This window comes from Miscanthus floridulus, chromosome 8, assembly GCF_019320115.1.
Source record: "Miscanthus floridulus cultivar M001 chromosome 8, ASM1932011v1, whole genome shotgun sequence".
In the NCBI taxonomy this organism is placed as follows: Eukaryota; Viridiplantae; Streptophyta; class Magnoliopsida; order Poales; family Poaceae; genus Miscanthus; species Miscanthus floridulus.
In genome coordinates this window covers 92,672,042-92,689,366 of record NC_089587.1, presented here as the reverse complement: position 1 = coordinate 92,689,366, position 17,325 = coordinate 92,672,042, and the positions used below count along the sequence as shown (strand labels likewise).

Sequence of the window (17,325 nt, the reverse complement as noted above, 5' to 3'; positions counted from 1 at the left end):
ACAGGCGGCTTCTATCTAATTTCCAAAGGTCGGCTTCTCAGGGGGCTGTTTGGTACACAGGCGGCTTCTATCTAATTTCCAAAGGTCGGCTTCTCAGGGGGCTGTTTGGTTCATGGACTAAAGTATTTAGGTCTAAAATCTGTAATTTAGTTGGACTAAATAGTCAAACATTGGATTAAAATGAACTTAAAGGTGTTGAGGATACCCATACCTCTCATTTATTGCCCCCATCTCTCTCTCCACTTTAGTCCATTTTAGTTCGAGAAATCAAACACTATTTTAGTCCACTTTTAGTTCATGGACCAAAGTGGACTAAAACTTTTAGTCCATAGACTAGATAACCAAACATGACCTAATCCTTGGGTTTAACTTAAACCATGGACTAGAGTCAGAACTTGAACACATACCATATATGTGCTGGTAGGGTTTTGATCCAACAGCTAGCACTGTTTTTAACCTCTTTAGATTGACAGCAAAAGTGTCCGTACGTTACAACGGGAGAGAAAAAATACTATCAGATATTTATAGGAAACAAAGACATGAATAGTATATAGTTATTTATGTTTTATTACCATTTTTATAAATTTTAATAATTTTTATTTTAGGATGACAAGACACACGTAATACTAAGTTAATAGTGGCAATGATATGTAAATATCATATATTAAACCTATATCAAATTAAAATATAATATTTATAGATTGTATTGGTCTGTTAAAGTGCTCAATATTTTAGATGATGCTTTGATTAGCTAGATTATCAACCCATCCACGAAGAGCATGGCTGGCTGTCCTAGCACGTGCAGGCGTCCGATGACCTCCTCCCTCGGGAGAGATTCCTCGCAGCAGCACTTTCCGCAACGTGACAGTGTCAGCGGCTTTGGCTTCTTCGACGTCGCGGGCAAGGCCACCTCGACCACTCCCAGATCGTGGTTGGCCTTGTCGCCCTACACGTCCCCAAGGAGTATGCATGGTGTCCTATAGAGATCGGTATCTTTTAGGGAAAATTGTCTGGCGGACATCCAAAGTGATGGTCGTTCGCTGGCGGACACCCCGTTTTGAGCAGTTTGTCAGAAAACAGTCTGGTTCGTTGAAATTATGCCATAGGACACCGCGGCTCGATTTCAGTCGGTTGAGGAGAGAGAAAATTTTGTTTTGGACATCCAGTGCCCTTGATCAAAGTTGGGTCCGCCCCCAACCTGGTCTGGTTGGACCACATAAGAACGGAACTGGAAGAAGAGACAGGTTGTGTTCGGACCAGCTCCACGCCGGAGTCAAAGCTCCGCCCTTGTCGAGCGAGCTGCGAAAGCCAAAGCCCAAGCTCCAACCCCTGCCGAGCAGCTCCGCGCCGGAGTCCGGCGTCGCTCCGCCGCCCAAGATCCAGAGTCGCCTGCGTCATCCTCGCATCAATGACACCTCCTTCCTCCTTCCTCCTTGCATCAACGGCAGATCCGACGGTGCCCACCAGCGGTCTGGATCTCTCAAGCCAAGCGGTGGCTCCCTCCCGAGTTCTAGCGGTGGTGGCGACCTCTCCACCTTCCATGCGAGCAGCTCCCCATCTTCGAGGCCTTGTTATGATGGCGCTGTTAGTATCAGTATCTGTGGGAGTCACCTGTGGAGTTGGCAGAGGTTGGATTTGGAGCACAGAGGAGGATTCTAGTAGCTCTTTGAGGAGTTTGCTTCGGTCGATGGCCCAGACCATAGTCATATGCTTGCCACCAATGAAGGCCTCCTTGATCTGCAACCCGCCGTTGTCTTCTACGATGCGACGGAGCGCAAGAGCAACCGTAGCGGCGCAGAGCCCCCAAGCTCCGCGGTGAGGTCAGCCAGAGCAGCCCGCTCAGCCTCTCTAGCGGATGACGTTTTGGACTGCAGGCGGCGCGCGAGCGCGGCTGCATCGATCTCGGCAAAGGGGACGAGCTCGAGGAGACACACGACAACCATGGTACGCATGGCGTCGATGCCACCGCCGGTTCCCGCGCCCCCCGCAGCGGCGGAAGCTGGGGAGGACCCCGATGAGGTCTTGTAGCGGGTGGAGCGGGCCGGGTCGGGGAGGGCGCAGCGGTGCTGGGGCCTGAGGCTAGGGTTCTGCACGTGGATGCTGGCATTGGGGTACAACGACGCCATCCCCTCCGTTGGGTCCAACCAGACCAGGTTGGGGCTGACCTAAGTGTGGCTCAGAGACACCGGATGTCCAAAACAAAATTTTCTCTCTCCTCAACCGGCTGAAACCGGGTCGCGATGGCCTGTGGCATAATTTCAACGAACCAGAGTGTCTTTTGGCAAACTGCTCAAAACGGGGTATCCGTGACAATTGTCCCTATCTTTTATGGGTTTCTATATGTAGTTTTTACTGGCATGGAGAAACATAAGCGAGAGGTTTTGACGCAACGGTGATTGAGTTGGGTTTGTATACGACGCGCGGTGCCTTAATTTCTAAAACAAACACAAAAGAAATCTAATCGGACCATCTTGTATTTGGATTAGGATTCTGGTTATATTCAGGTTATTTAAAAATACAATATATATATATATATATATATATATATATATATATATATATATATATATATATATATATATATATATAGAGAGAGAGAGAGAGAGAGGTGAAGAGAGCCCATTTCCATATTTACGGTGTTAGTTAGAGGAAGACGGTCCAAAAAAAATGGACGGGGTAAAAAAATAGGCTAAAATTTTGCCTCTTTATTATTACTACCTCCGTCCTAAAAAGAATGTAACTACGAGTTGTGTGCCACGAAAAGCAATTTATGTTTGACCAAGTTTTTAGTGAATAATATTCACAGTTAGGTATTTAAATTAATTTATTATGAAAATATATTTCGTAATTAATCTGATGGTATTTATTTGATATCATAAACATGGATATTTTTTATCTATAATTGGTCAAACTTAAGGTACTAAAATATGATACTGTGCTAGAATTGTATTCTTTTGGGGACGGAGGTAGTAGAAAAAAAATATAGAAACTAAGAAATATTGGGGAAAAGAAAAACAACGGAAATTTTTCATGGAACGGATAATTAACCCAAACAAGCCGGAGGTGGTTTCTCGAAGGAAACACCGTCCACGTCACCCGAAAAATTTACCGCCGTTAGATCTTGAATGGGACGACCACAAACAAAATTTTCTCTCTCCTCAACCGGCTGAAACCGGGTCGCGATGGCCTGTGGCATAATTTCAACGAACCAGAGTGTCTTCTGGTAAACTGCTCAAAACGGGGTGTCCGTGACAATTGTCCCTATCTTTTATGGGTTTCTATATGTAGTTTTTACTGGCATGGAGAAACATAAGCGAGAGGTTTTGACGCAACGGTGATTGAGTTGGGTTTGTATACGACGCGCGGTGCCTTAATTTCTAAAACAAACACAAAAGAAATCTAATCGGACCATCTTGTATTTGGATTAGGATTCTGGTTATATTAAGGTTATTTAAAAATATAATATATATATATATATATATATATATATATATATATATATATATAGAACTACTACCATGTAGCTGGCTACAAAATAGCTTATTCTGTAGCCACTTTGAGTTACGATAATTACTATGTTAATTTATGAGATTACAGTAACTCCTTACTAAGTGGTTTACTATAACGTTATGGTAAATACCCCATGTGTTATAGTAACCCAACTATCGTAAATATGTATTGACATTATCGTAAATTAGTACATAAAATTATCGTAAATGAAGGTGGCTACAGAATAACTTATTTTGTAGCCGGCTACTGAATATACTCTCCCTATATATATATATATAAAGAGAGAGAGAGAGAGGTGAAGAGAGCCCATTTCCATATTTACGGTGTTAGTTAGAGGAAGACGGTCCAAAAAAATGGACGGGGTAAAAAAATAGGCTAAAATTTTGCCTCTTTATTATTACTACCTCCGTCCTAAAAAGAATGTAACTACGAGTTGTGTGCCACGAAAAGCAATTCATGTTTGACCAAGTTTTTAGTGAATAATATTCATAGTTAGGTATTTAAATTAATTTATTATGAAAATATATTTCGTAATTAATCTGATGGTATTTATTTGATATCATAAACATGGATATTTTTTATCTATAATTGGTCAAACTTAAGGTACTAAAATATGATACTGTGCTAGAATTGTATTCTTTTGGGGACGGAGATAGTAGAAAAAAAATATAGAAACTAAGAAATATTGGGGAAAAGAAAAATAACGGAAATTTTTCATGGAACGGATAATTAACCCAAACAAGCCGGAGGTGGTTTCCCGAAGGAAACACCGTCCACGTCACCCGAAAAATTTACCGCCGTTAGATCTTGAATGGGACGACCACGATTTAATGAATCAGCTTTTACCTAAAGCGGCTACTCGTGATTCTCTTTACCTTTTCCTGCTTCTACTTGGCTTCTCTATACCTACTTCAGCTTCTCGTTTGAATCCGGTGAAACAAATATATACACAGCTTCAGCTTCTCCTTGATTCTTCCTTCCTCTCTCCCCATCGCTCTTTCCTCTCCCCCGACGCCGACACGGGCATGACGGTGTCGGGCGGCGCGCGGCGGCGGCACTAGCGGTAGCGGCCTCCCTCCTTGTCCTCGCTGTCGTCCTCCTTCTGCCCCTCCTCCTCGTCCTCTCCCTCCCTCCCTCCCCTTTCCTCTCTCTCTCCTTCTCTCCTGAGCTCGCGGCAACTGCGAGGCGGCGGCGCACCTTCGAGCGGCGCACTGGCGCGCTGGCGTGGTTGGGGCCAGGCGCCCCCCTCCCTCTCCCACATCCTATGCGTGGAGCTCCTCAACTCCTTCTCCCTCTGCTCCGTCTGCTCCTGTGCTACAGCAAACCCTAGCTGCTTGTTTTGGACCAGGTGTGCACTGATGTGTTCATTCTATTCGTTCAATTGTTGGTCAATTTGATTACCTTATTGTTTTTTTTCTGTGAGTTCATATTCTCTTTAACTAAATTTAGGTTCCACATTTTCATACATGTACAATTGTGCCTGGATGTAGTCGATATGTACTGCCTTACGTGTGCCATTGGCGGACGATGCCTTCGAGCAGGTGTGTATTGGTGCACTAATTTTGTTGGTTTAATTCAATTGTTCATCAATTCAGTTAGTGTGTTTTATTTTGGTGGGTTTAGGTTCCATTTCAAGAAGTACTAATCCTGCGATTTCGTTAGTTCAAGGATCCAATTGTGAAGTTTCATTTTTTAAGTGGGTTCAGATTTGAGTCCATAAGTATGTATTAGGTTTTGACTAGGTATATTAAATATGTGCTTATCATGCCTGTATCAAATAGACAGGGCCTTCATGGTCTGATTCTGAATCCTCACAAATTCAAGATTCAAAGTTTTTGGAATGAAGGTCACAAATCCTGTTGCCTTGCTGCGCATTGGTTCGATTTATTCCCTAAGTGCAAATTCTATTTCAAATCCATACATATTCAGCAAGTCTTCTCAGCTACCTATGCATTGGTTTAGTATACATGTTTACAAGTCACAAATCCTGATAAATTAGTTTGTTACACTTTCAATGAATATGTACTATCGATTTTATTATACTCTGCAGTGCTGACTGAGTCATCAAAGCTGTGATGCATTTTACTACTGAAGCCTGAAGATAATTTCTAGCCTTACCAATATATTTTATAGATCGGATTGTCTTACTGATATAACATGGTATGCAAGTGCTCAAATTTTTTAGCCCATGTTTTTGCAGGATAGTTAGCCGATAGTAAAACATATTCGGCGTTGCAGGTTAGTGGTCCATAGGTTCCTTCCTGCCATTCTTTTCTTTATTAGATCGAATCCATAAATACTACTACTTACTGAAAGTTGCAGCTGGTAATGAAACCAGTACTATTTCAAATGTTTAGAACCTTTGTTGGATGAATCGATGGTTTGCCAATTCATTTAGGTGTTCTCTTTTGCATTGAGGGTGTATGGGTCGGCCATGGTTCTCAGTATGTGCAAATTCATGTAAGTAAAGTCCGCCTTATCTTTGAGTATGTTGCTTTTTTGGCTTCCCGATGACATTTTCACAATGGTAATGAAGCTGGTAGTATTTTAGGTGTCCAGGTCCATTACTCGATGGCTGCTTATTAAATTTACAAACTAATGCTGCTTTGCCTGTCTGCGAAATTATTTGGCTGCCAGCTGCTGTCGCTTTTCTTTCTTTGTACTGATGCTTGTTATGACCATAGAATGATATGCTTGTCAACTATAGTGCCCTCATAGGCCATTGAAATTTCTGCTTGTTGCACAGAAATGCCTTCATAGGCCATTCAAATTTCGTGCTGTCCTCTCACATTTAAATACTCATTCCTCTTGCTTGCAAGCTGGTCCAAAGTTACCTCATAAATTACATATATAATGCTTTATAGCAACTAAGCCTTTTAGTCTCTGTAGAATGACTTAGGTAACCAGTATCACATGGATTAGTGCCTTCTAATGTTCTTACATACAAAATAAGTTTGCAAATAGGTACGTCTTCTCTGTCAACAATATGTAGATTACTACTAAAAATTCAACGACTGGATTTGTTCCATGTTCCCAACTCAATTTAGGTTCTATACAGACATGTTAAGTTACTCAGTGCACCCTCTATTATACATGGCGATTGAATTGTTGGCTAATGCATAAATGTGCAGACTTTGGCTAATGCTATCATGTACATGCTATCATATATCCATACATATTCTTACTATGTTACGTTAGGCAGTGCTTCATTGTGTATAGCTTTACTATGTCACCGCTTTTCAAGAGCACGAATGGTTCTCAGAATAAATAACCAATGTGGCCACTGAAACTGTGATTAGCATGTGTTCTCTTATTTTCCTTATCTCTTCTCTTCTATTTTATGATGAATTTTATTTAGTTCCACATGATATATCATATTGAGCCCTGATTCCAACATGATATATCATATTGAGCCCTGATTCCATTACTCTTTCTATCCGTAATTTTACCGAGCCTAATAGTTCCTTTTGTTTTTTATGGCCAACAAATGCAACTAGGAAAAGTATAATTGGAGTGCTTCAGTTCACATTTAGCAAACAAGGTAACCTCCAATTCATATTTCTCCTCTATTTCCCCCATTACATTTCCTATTTATATTCACTCTTGGAGAACAAGATTCGCTGCTTGGTTATTTTGAGAAAACTGGTTCAGTGATTGGTTCCTGATACTTTAGTATTACTGAATGAACCTGGTTATGAAGCTTTTTTAGCTAGCAAAAACAATGTACATAGGACAGCTAGAGCTTGATAAATCATTTCCAGTATACACCAATATTGGGCCTCCTCGAAAGAAAAAAAAGATTGCGTGCATGCATCACGAATTCACATATTATTTAACGTATCATAGCTTGAACATTGAACGAGCACTGGTCATGGGTTCACTTTTTATTACTGCTGATTATGCAGTAATGGATAAGCGCCTTGGGAACCTTATTTAGCGAAGTGGACTGAAAGGGCCGCCAAATTTGACAAACTTCGCTAGGTTTCAGTCACCAATGATGGACTTGGTGCTAATAGAAATTAAAGCAGATCTTCATATGCACATCTGCCTCTACTAATTACTGTTTTTGCTTCTCATGAAATTATTGGTTCCAAATTTGATAGTTCATACATAGCTGGACTAATGATAGTGGATCCAACTATTTGTAGATAGTTTTCCAAGTTCAGTTTAGACAGTTTGTACTTACAATGCGCAGAGTTCCCTTAGATACTGCAGATTGATGATGTGGAGTGAAGCTAACAGATAAATTTGCAGGCTTTACATGTATTTTAGTGAAGGATACTGGGGAAGATGGCCTTGTCTTCGGTACAGAGCTCGGTAGTAACATAATCAAATTAAGGTGTGGATTTTCGCCTTCTGAATCTGCAGCTACAAGGTCTTCACAGGTAACATACGATGGCACTGCTGTTTTTATTCCCTATTACCATCTATGCAATGTCTTCTGCATCTCCAAATTGGTGCGTTTACTTAAAAAAAATAAACTAAGTTCTTTATATTTGGCCAGTGTTTGCTACTTATTTGGTCTTTATTTTGCAAACCTAAAATATTACAACCTCTATGGATTGCAGCTTAGGTCTATAGGAACATGTTCAGAGCTGACAACACCACCATAGCTGGGGAACCAATTACATTATATACTGCTAAACGTGTGAATGTGTGATGTGATCTGATGCTTGGAGATGCATTTTCTACAGCTAGCAAAGTGTGAAATATCTGTAGTGCATACCAGAAATCGTGCATACTTAGTTCGAATGTTTCTTGGTCTCATAATGACCATCCTGTAATGAAGTAATACCTTTGACCACTTTACACAGGACAGGGCCTACTTAAATAGTTTATTTGCTTTCTGCCACACTGTCGTGATCTGAGAACTTAAACCTTCTCTGCAGGAAAATTGAAGACATCTTTGATTTTGATCATTTTATAATTTATATAAAGCATGAAGGATATCCTTGACCGGCCCATACAAAGCCATGATGAGCTGCTTACCGGTATAAAGTAGGTGTTTTTTTAACTCTGTTTTAGTTATCGGAACCTTTCATAGAATGCCATTACAACATGCAAGAAACTATTGGCAGTGATTGTTATATTCATGTTTGCCTACTTTATATCACCAAGAACAGTTCTTTTGGGTTGTCCTGGTATTATCTTAATAGGTTGTAAAAATTTAGACAACCTTCATGTGACTATAGTCTATAGATAACATAGACCTCAGATGCCCATACTTTCTTAACTATTGTTTTGACCAGTTTCTTTTTTTCTCAAATAAAGTCTTCATAATGTACGGCGCAATTGTTTGGCTATATTATGTCATCTATGCAACTCGGTTTACAATGCGGCCAATTGTACTATGTTAGCGCTTATAGTTACATGAAGTGAACTATGCATATGCCAACAAAAAAAGGATTACTGACAACTTATTCAAACAGTCTGTTATGTTAACTTCTCTATTAAGAATTTATTCTATGCTGAGTATGCCGAGCAGCTTCGAACTAGGTCGTGTGGTTGCAAAGCTTGCACGAATAGAGATTTCTAGTATTGCGCATATTTACTCTGCATTTCTAGTATACCAGATATTTTTGTTTTGTTAATCCTTTGATAACTTTCCCATGGGTTATTTATAAGTGCAGCCGAATTGTTTATTTCTGAAATGTTATTTGTTTCACTGCTTCCCGTAGACTAATCACGCAACCCATCATGCCAATACATGGGTTCCCCTCAGTACAAATACAATGCCATCTAAATGTGCCATCCCTAGCCGTTCAGGTTTCAACCTGCTCTGGTCATCTTAGCTCAACGGAATTCTGAATCGTCAGGTATACATCATGGTCTCTTATCTAACTATTCATGAAGCCAGTCAATTCTCCTACTCCATGTAAACTTTTTGTTCCCATACTTATTTGGTTCTCTCTAGGTACATCTGAATTTATGAAAGACTTGTATATCTACGACAACATAGATATGCCGTCGCTCTTGCAAACAATGAAGATCATGTTTCTCATTGACCTAAACCAATGGCCCGGTCCAGTAAACTGACATCAAGTTGGATTGTTGCTCCCTCAGCAATTTGCTGCTTGTTCAGATTTCCTTCCTGAAAGCACCAATACTTATAGTGCTCCCAATTATAGCTTCGTCGATCATATGCAGTCGTGTATATATAGTTTCGGCACATGCAAAGAACAAATACGCTACCCTATTTCTGTGTAAACCGCATGCTGTTCTGTAAATCAAAATTCAGCTCGCAGCAACACCTACACTTCAACTACAGCTCATATTCGTTGTTTACATTTACCTCAACAGTTCACTTCAATATATTACTTCATTCTGCACAGATGCCTACAAATTCGGAAAAAATGAAAGCCTAAGGTTTGTATGATCTAACTGCGAACTTTATCTATGCATGTTAAATCAATGTGAACTATCTCTCCAGCCCTTTGCACTCCACGTGCACACTACACTCATCAACCACCAAAGTTTAGCCCCGTATTTGTCTACCGTTACTCCAGCACGGGCGCGCGAATGCGCGCGCCCTACCACTAGTGTAAAAACAAATGGGAGATACTAAAAAAACGTGGAAGAAATATCGGGGAAAGAAAAATAACGAAAACGTTTCATGGAACGGAGTAACATGTGGTTTCTTTTTACGGTCCTGCCCGGACGTATAACACTGCAAAAGAAGGAAAAAGAAGATAGGCAAATTTATTACATAAAGAAATATGGATTCACATCGGATTTGGATTCGGGCTAGTAGTTGTGAATACAAAAGATTAGTAGGGTAAAGTTGAATGAAAATTTAGGGTGACAAATTTTTTTGCCTATTTAGTATTAGGTATAGATATAGATTAAAACTAATTGGTAGTCGAAGCTAACAAAATTAGCCAGCTACCTACGAGCTAGCACATGTTTGATCCTTGGCTAATTTTTAATAGTTAATAATAATTAGCCTTTAGTGTCAACCCTTACTCCCAACACGACACTTATTACAAGATGAGAGGGCAACATGAGCATGCTTTGATAATACCGTGGTGACAACAAGCGATTGTAGTATGGCATGAAGCACCGTTTATATAGAACTCAAAGCTCATGACTAGAGAGGTTTTCGTCTCTCCTATATAGGCAAAGCTACCAAGGGAGTTTTGCTATTGTGCTTTTTTGTTAGATATAAATAAAAAGGCAAAGATTGTATGGTGAGGAAGTGCCCGCTCTTTTAGGATAAGCCCATTATAGTTGTTAAAACTATTTCCACGAGCGCTTCATCCTTTTGTCAAAGTAAGTCTTTGTTATTTCTACGAGTTGTTCTAATCTATATCTATGTATCTTATTATAGAAACAAACTCCGCTAGCATATCTATTTCTCATGCAAACTATCGACATCAACAAGCCATATCACCCGCTAACATTTATTTAGTTGTCTATACATTGGCTAGCTACATCATCCAATAACATCATTGCAAGTCAATAATTATGTGTTGTTCAATTTTTATTTTAAATTATCTGCAAACCTTGTACAAACATGCTGGGTATCCTTCTAGTGGTTTGTAAAACTATCGTCCAATCATACATATACACATGAAGTAGACATGGAGTCACCTAGGTTGTAGCGTCATGAGATGAAAGCAAAAGTAGTTTCATGATAGGCATTCATTAGTGGTGGATTCATCTTAGGCCTCGTTTGGCTGGCTCCGCAGGGCTCCGGCTCCGCCTGCGCATGTCCTGTGCATCACGGTGCAATCCTGTAGCAGCCATTGCAGCAGCTCCGGCTCTGGCAGTTTTTAACTAGGAATGGGGAGGAGCTGGAGGAGCCAGTGTTTGAAGGCTCCGACAGCTCCTCCACAGTGGTGCTACAGTAGCCGGAGCCGGAGCCGCCGGAGCCCCTCCAAACAGGCCCTTAATAGGGAAGGAGTCCTCACATCGCTCCTTTTACCTCCTCTTCTTCCTCTAACATTTATTTTCTCTCCTTTTTTTAATGCCCCAAAAGTTTTACCAGTGTTGTTTGGGTTCCTCTAGAAAAAGATGTGTTTTCATTTTTTTAGTTATTCATTCCATTCATTGGAATAAATTTCTTGGCAAATATGTTTTGCGTGTTGGGAAGCGCAAAGACATAAAAAAATGTTGAGTGGCAAAAAATGACTTTTGTATCAGTGGTTCGGATGAACGATCAAAGACCATGAATGTTGTTCATCCAAAAGGGAACTTTATGTGAGTATCCCTAATCACATCTGTTTTTGTATACATTTTTTAAAACACATTTAGACGACAATTATAATGTTTTGTGAATTTTCTAGATTTTTTTTGGATATTTTCCCCATTTTCATAGAGCTAAGATCTAATTTTGAGAAGCTTCTAGAAATATTTTCACGAGATCTATATTTGAACTCATCGTATTCCTTTTGATTTTTTTTTTTGAACATGGAAGATATCTCCATTACTCATAAACAAGTGCCAAATCTTTGGTTACAAAAGACCTGATACAAAATGGAATACTGTCCAGCACCGGATCAGTACCCTAAGTCAAACTTGCCCCAAGAGCAGCTAAATTATGGTCTACCAAATTACAGGAATGGTGATTATGAATTACATCAAAGGCAGCAAAGTTACTAGATAGAAGGTTCTTTAATTCCCATATGAGACCACTCGCTGAAGATCGATCAATTTCTGGGGAGGTGACGGCCTGCAGCACCATAGAAGCATCTGTTGTCAGAATCACCCTTTGGATCCCCAGATCAGCTGCCCTCTGCACGGCGTGCAAACAAGCACAAAGTTCAGCATGGAAAGCCTCTCCTACGTTCGACAGCACTCCTTAAAAACTTGATGAAGACATTTTCTGTGGTTGTATAACCCTATTAAGTATTTTTTTGGATTTTTTAAGTTAACACAAGAAAAGATAAAACCACTTCAAAATAGGACAGGAGAGTTGGTAAAATGTTAGTTTTAGAGTTTGAAGAGAAATATGATACTACGAAAATATTCATATAGAGAGCTAAAATAGACCTTTTCCGCAACAAAGCAGCCCATGCACGATACGGGGTGGGCCGCGCGTGGTAGACTTTGCAAAATAACACTAAAAAAACAGAATAAATGCTGAATGGTTTTCACGTGGTTACAGAAGCAGCCTCGGAGGTTCCCTTTCTTATTAGTTTTCACCACTTACATTCATGATTACAGCTTCACTTACACGCCACGCAAAAATCTTTATTCGCAGATACACATTTCATTCTGGTGGACAAGTTACACAAAAATTATGTCATATAGTCGGTGCACAGCACCAGCGTAATAATCCCTGCGTCAAAGATCACAAGCCCAAGGCCCCAAGCAAAAGACCTGCCCACAAGAGTTCAACAAATCACTCTCTCAGATGAGATCCTCGTGTACAAGATCATCATATATAATGCATGACACATTGCATTTTGTACTGGACACTTTATTCTATTCTAAACTTCTACCTGAATTATCTCCATCATCATTGACAGTTTCAGGTGCAATAACCACACAGTTCAGCAGACTCTCACCCAGGAACAGGTACACCAGTCAAAGTGACCTGAACTTGATCCGCCAGGAAGGTTAGTGCCTTCAGTCCTTTGGTTGAAGACTGATGTGGTGCCACAGCCTCTGCATCCCGAGCTTCAGGTCGTCAATCCCGCTGAATGCTACCCAGTAGCCTCTTGCGAAACAGCACTACTATGTACAAAGAATCCGTCACCGTCATGTTACAATTGCTAATCCTACAGCGCGTACATCTTCGTCTTGTATTCGTTGTTAAGTATCTCCTCATCTGAGTCGACGGATCGGGACCAGGAGCCCCGGGACTGGCTCGCGGAGGCCTTCTTCCTGATCTTCCTGGTGTTCTCCTCCAGCCTGTGTGCAATGATGCAGTAGCACATGGAGCCAAGGGTGGTGAGCATGATCACGGTGCCGATGGCCATGGTGCACCAGGCCAGCCACCAGTCGTCGCGCCCCACCACCACATAGGTCAGCGCGATGAAGGCCACTGAGATGAAGAGGCACGCCAGCCACATCAGCTTGTTCATCACGAACACCATCCTCTTCTTCGCTCTCCGCTCCACGACGATCAGCGAGGTCTGCACGACGACCACCGCGAGCGAGATGAAGAGGGCCAGGGCGTCGAAGACCAGGAAGATTATGAAGGCCGGGTTGCTCGCCACGTACGCCTGCCCCAGGGACATGCCAGGGGGAGCCTGGCTCAGATCCTCCACGAAGTTTCCGGGGACCGTGAATATGGCGGCAAAGGCTACCGTGGCGATAAGCACCGCGACCACGGTGTTGGAGTTGATGGCGTTGTTCAGCCCACCGATGTGGAGCTTTTCGAGCCTCTTCTTGATTTGATTGACTTGCATCTTGGTCTGACATGTTTGCTTGATCTGGGACTGGACATCATGTCTAATATCGCTGACTGTTTGCTTCAGTTGCTTCGCTGAATTTGGAGGATGTACCTGCTGTTTTGCAGTTTCGCCACCAGCCTCTTTTAGGATGTTAACAAGTTCTTCATTGTTCATTTTCTCAGCAATGGCAAATGCAGTCTCTCCAGATCTGTTAACTGCATTGACATCAATCCCCTCGACTGATAATAGAGTCTGCACTATCTGTAAGGAATTACAGTCATAGATAAGCATTAGGAAAGCCAAAACTATAATAGGTAAAAGTAGAGTTCTTAAGAGTGTACTCCTATGTAGAGCTAGCAGAACTCTTGCAAAAACTGCTAACATCCCCACTCTTTTGATTAAATTGTAAGGAAATATGCCTTTTTTCTTTTTTTTTAATTCTACGTGCTGGTACATGAATTTTTCTTGTTGTTTGTTGTCTGAATGAGACATCTTAAGCAGAGTAATGCATTGTAAGGATGCAAATGATGGAGAAAATTATAAAACTAAAAGAAGGTAAAACAATAAAAGGACATTCCAATATGTGATCACCTACAATGATATTCCCCTTCCAAGTAGCAACATGCAAAGGCCTGTTTCCCTTGTTGTCTTCAATATGGATGACTGAGACATCAGGCTTCAACAATTCAACCACGATTTCAGCATTCTGTCCTTTTGAAGCCATATGTAGTGCTGTTTGTCCCTTCTTGTCTGTTCTTAAACCAATCCCAGGATCTTTATTCAACAATGATCTTACAACTTCCAGATGTCCCAATCTTGCTGCTGAATGTAAAACCGTTTTGCCATTGTTTCTCGTGATTCTGGCAAGGCTAGCATTAGTTTCCAGTAGGAGATTGACAATTTCAACATGACCCTGAATTGCAGCGGTGTCCAGAGCTGTAGCATTCACAGAATTTGTTGTCATAGCAAGAGCAGGAAGAGCATGCAGCATCTCCTTCAGAACCTCTGCAAAATAACCAAGAAATGGGAGAAGACTATTATTAGCCTTGAAAGCGTTGGAAAGATTGCAAATTTGCAACTCACTGTGCCCCAACATGGGTTCCATGGCAGAGAACAGAGTGGGATAAGATCAGCTAAACCAATAGTCACATCATCAACATGCACAAAAGCAATACTAGCAACTCAGTATAGATCACATTATAAATTTCTATTGGAGAACAGACCCAGGGGAAAAACAAAAAAAGGATTGGCGTTTTTTTTCTCAGCCAATATGGAAAACAAAGATAGTGAAGGTAAAATTGATGTTATGACTAGTGACTGCTTTACTGATGCTGTGGATCCAACAAAAACTGTTGAATAAATCATTCTTCAAATGAACGCATGCATTTTTTTAGTGATTCAGATCAGCACAATCACGTTCCTAATACTAGACAATCACATGTATAAAAAGGTCAATAGTCAACAAGGCAGTTTCAACAGACCAAATTCTAACCCCATTCCATAAACCCCTAATCATCAATTCATTGACTATAAGGCTTTTAAAAAAAAGGCTGAACAGATTACAGAGCAGAACTCTGACGATAAGCAAAAGAAGACGAACAATTTACCAAGATGGCCCTGTTTGGCGGCGATGTGGAACGCATCGAAGCTATTGCTGGCCTTGATGCCGGCCGTCTGCACATCAGAGACCTTGAGGATCTCGCGCACGACCTCGGCGTGCCCCTTCTCGGCGGCGACGTACAGCGGCGTCTCGCCGTCCTGGTTCTGCCTGGCCGCCATCTCGGCGGCCAGCGTGCGGTTGAGCTCCGCAAGGATCCTCTGCGCGTGGGCCACGCTCCCGGACCTCGCCGCGAGGTGGAGCGGCGTGTCGCCGCGTTTCCCCGGGCTGTCCCTGCTCCGCCGCTCCAGGGACATGATCCCCCGGAAGCTCTTCTGCTTCTCCATCCCTCGGAAGCTCTTGAGCTTCTCCAGCGCGCCCAGCCGGATGCTGGACTGACGCTCCATGGCCGAATCCGAGGGGTACTAGATGGAACGCTTCAGATTGCCACGCCTCGTTCTTGACGAATCCAGGAAACCTTTTGCTCACCAAACTTTCTGTGACGCCTCAACGAACTCCAGAAAATCGCAACTTGGGCCTGGTACTTGCGAAAGAAAATCAACAGCATTAATGCCCCTGAAGTCCTGAACCAAGAACAGACAGGAAATCTCAAATGGGCACGGAGACAGGAAATCTCAAATGCAGAAAATCGAAAAGAAAAAAAAAATAAAACGGGAATATTGCAGAAAGCAGAATCCGTTCCCCCTGAAGGTCTGAACCAAGAACAGGCCAGAAAGCTCGAGAATGCAAGAAGCCAAAGAAAGGTTAGTCGAATGACTGTTCCAAGAATCCCCACCCAAAACCTCACCTTTTCTCGCACCAGCCAGGCGCCACCACAACGCCCCACCCGGTGAGAGCCACCCCGACCCGGTGAGGAACGAATGGGGGAACAAAAACAAGGTCCTGGTGCAGATATTATTGGTCGGAGTAAGGACGAAAACGGACGGAACTACCTCCGTCGTTTTCGTTTTTATATTTTTTTACGAAAACAGAAACAGGAGCGGAACAGCCAGGATGAAAAAAGTTGCAGAATAAACGGTAATATAAAAATAAGAAAATACGATAAAAAAAAGCCGGAAACGGACGATAAACGGGAGCTTAAGTCGAAATTGCATGCACATATGACATATCTGTTTGAGGTATTTTGTTCTAAAGTTCTCAATTGTATGGATATATTTATATGTGCAACCCGGAATTTAATCTGTAAATGAAAAGGTCGTGTGTGCTTATAAGAAGCTAATAATCAGCTTGTTTGTTGTTTGGTTTCTAAGTTTCCATCCGTTTCTCTTTCTCCTCATCAGGCTCGGCTCTCCTCCACTCCCCCATCGACCTCGACGTCCGGCGGCGGTACCATGCCGGCTCCTTCTTCCTTGCTCCCTCCTTCTTGTGGCCCCGCCGCGCTGCCTCCCTTCGTGCTCTCGGCGTCCGGCGGCGCGGGAGCACAGGGACCATCCTCCCGAGTCCCGATTGGATCTGGAGGGCACAGTGAGCTCCGCCGGCGACCAGCCTGCCTCCCTTCTTGCTGCTACGTCCGGCGGCAACTCTTCCCGCCGCCGCCGCCGCCCGTTACTCCCTTGGTCCTTCCGCCTGGTTCGAGCTTCAGCCACCTAGAATCGGCTTTTCTCCGGCCGAACTCGCAATCCTTGAGCGACGCTCCAGGCAGCCTATCCCGGCACGGGATATCCCGGTCAAAAATGGAATACCGCAAATACGGATGGACAAATTCGATACCGCTCTCGGTTCACCCCATCCCGTTTTCGTTTATCACGGAAAAAATGAAAACGGACGGAAAAAACGGTATACGGTTGCGGACGGAACGGGATGCATCCCATCCGTTTTCATCTTTGGGTCGGAGCTCACCTGCTAGGCGCTAGCTTG

The 17,325-nt window shown here is 42.3% G+C and overlaps 1 protein-coding gene across 2 annotated transcripts; it reads right to left on the bottom strand.

Annotated features, from left to right (window-relative positions):
- Nucleotides 1-12,606: 12,606 nt before the first annotated feature.
- LOC136472943 (ankyrin repeat-containing protein At5g02620-like) lies at nt 12,607-17,325 on the bottom strand. 2 transcript variants are annotated; one of them, XM_066470645.1, is made up of 4 exons: nt 17,308-17,325; nt 15,458-15,985; nt 14,446-14,855; nt 12,607-14,111 (listed from the first exon to the last, which is right to left on the bottom strand). In XM_066470645.1, exons 2-4 carry the CDS (start codon nt 15,852-15,854, stop codon nt 13,233-13,235), a joined length of 1,686 nt encoding a protein of 561 aa, XP_066326742.1. In that variant the 5' UTR covers nt 15,855-15,985; nt 17,308-17,325; the 3' UTR covers nt 12,607-13,232. The 2 variants fall into 2 exon arrangements, with proteins under 2 accessions (XP_066326742.1, XP_066326741.1); XM_066470644.1 differs by lacking the exon at nt 17,308-17,325 and adding an exon at nt 16,256-17,147.

What these genes read in the sequence shown, in the direction of transcription:
- LOC136472943 (XM_066470645.1), bottom strand. Translation starts at nt 15,854, where the DNA reads ATGGAGCGTCAGTCCAGCATCCGGCTGGGCGCGCTGGAGAAGCTCAAG. An exon ending in CGCCAAACAGGGCCATCTTG is followed by an intron (nt 14,856 to 15,457) that starts GTAAATTGTTCG and finishes GTTATTTTGCAG; the next exon opens with AGGTTCTGAAGGAGATGCTG. An exon ending in CTTGGAAGGGGAATATCATT is followed by an intron (nt 14,112 to 14,445) that starts GTAGGTGATCAC and finishes AATTCCTTACAG; the next exon opens with ATAGTGCAGACTCTATTATC.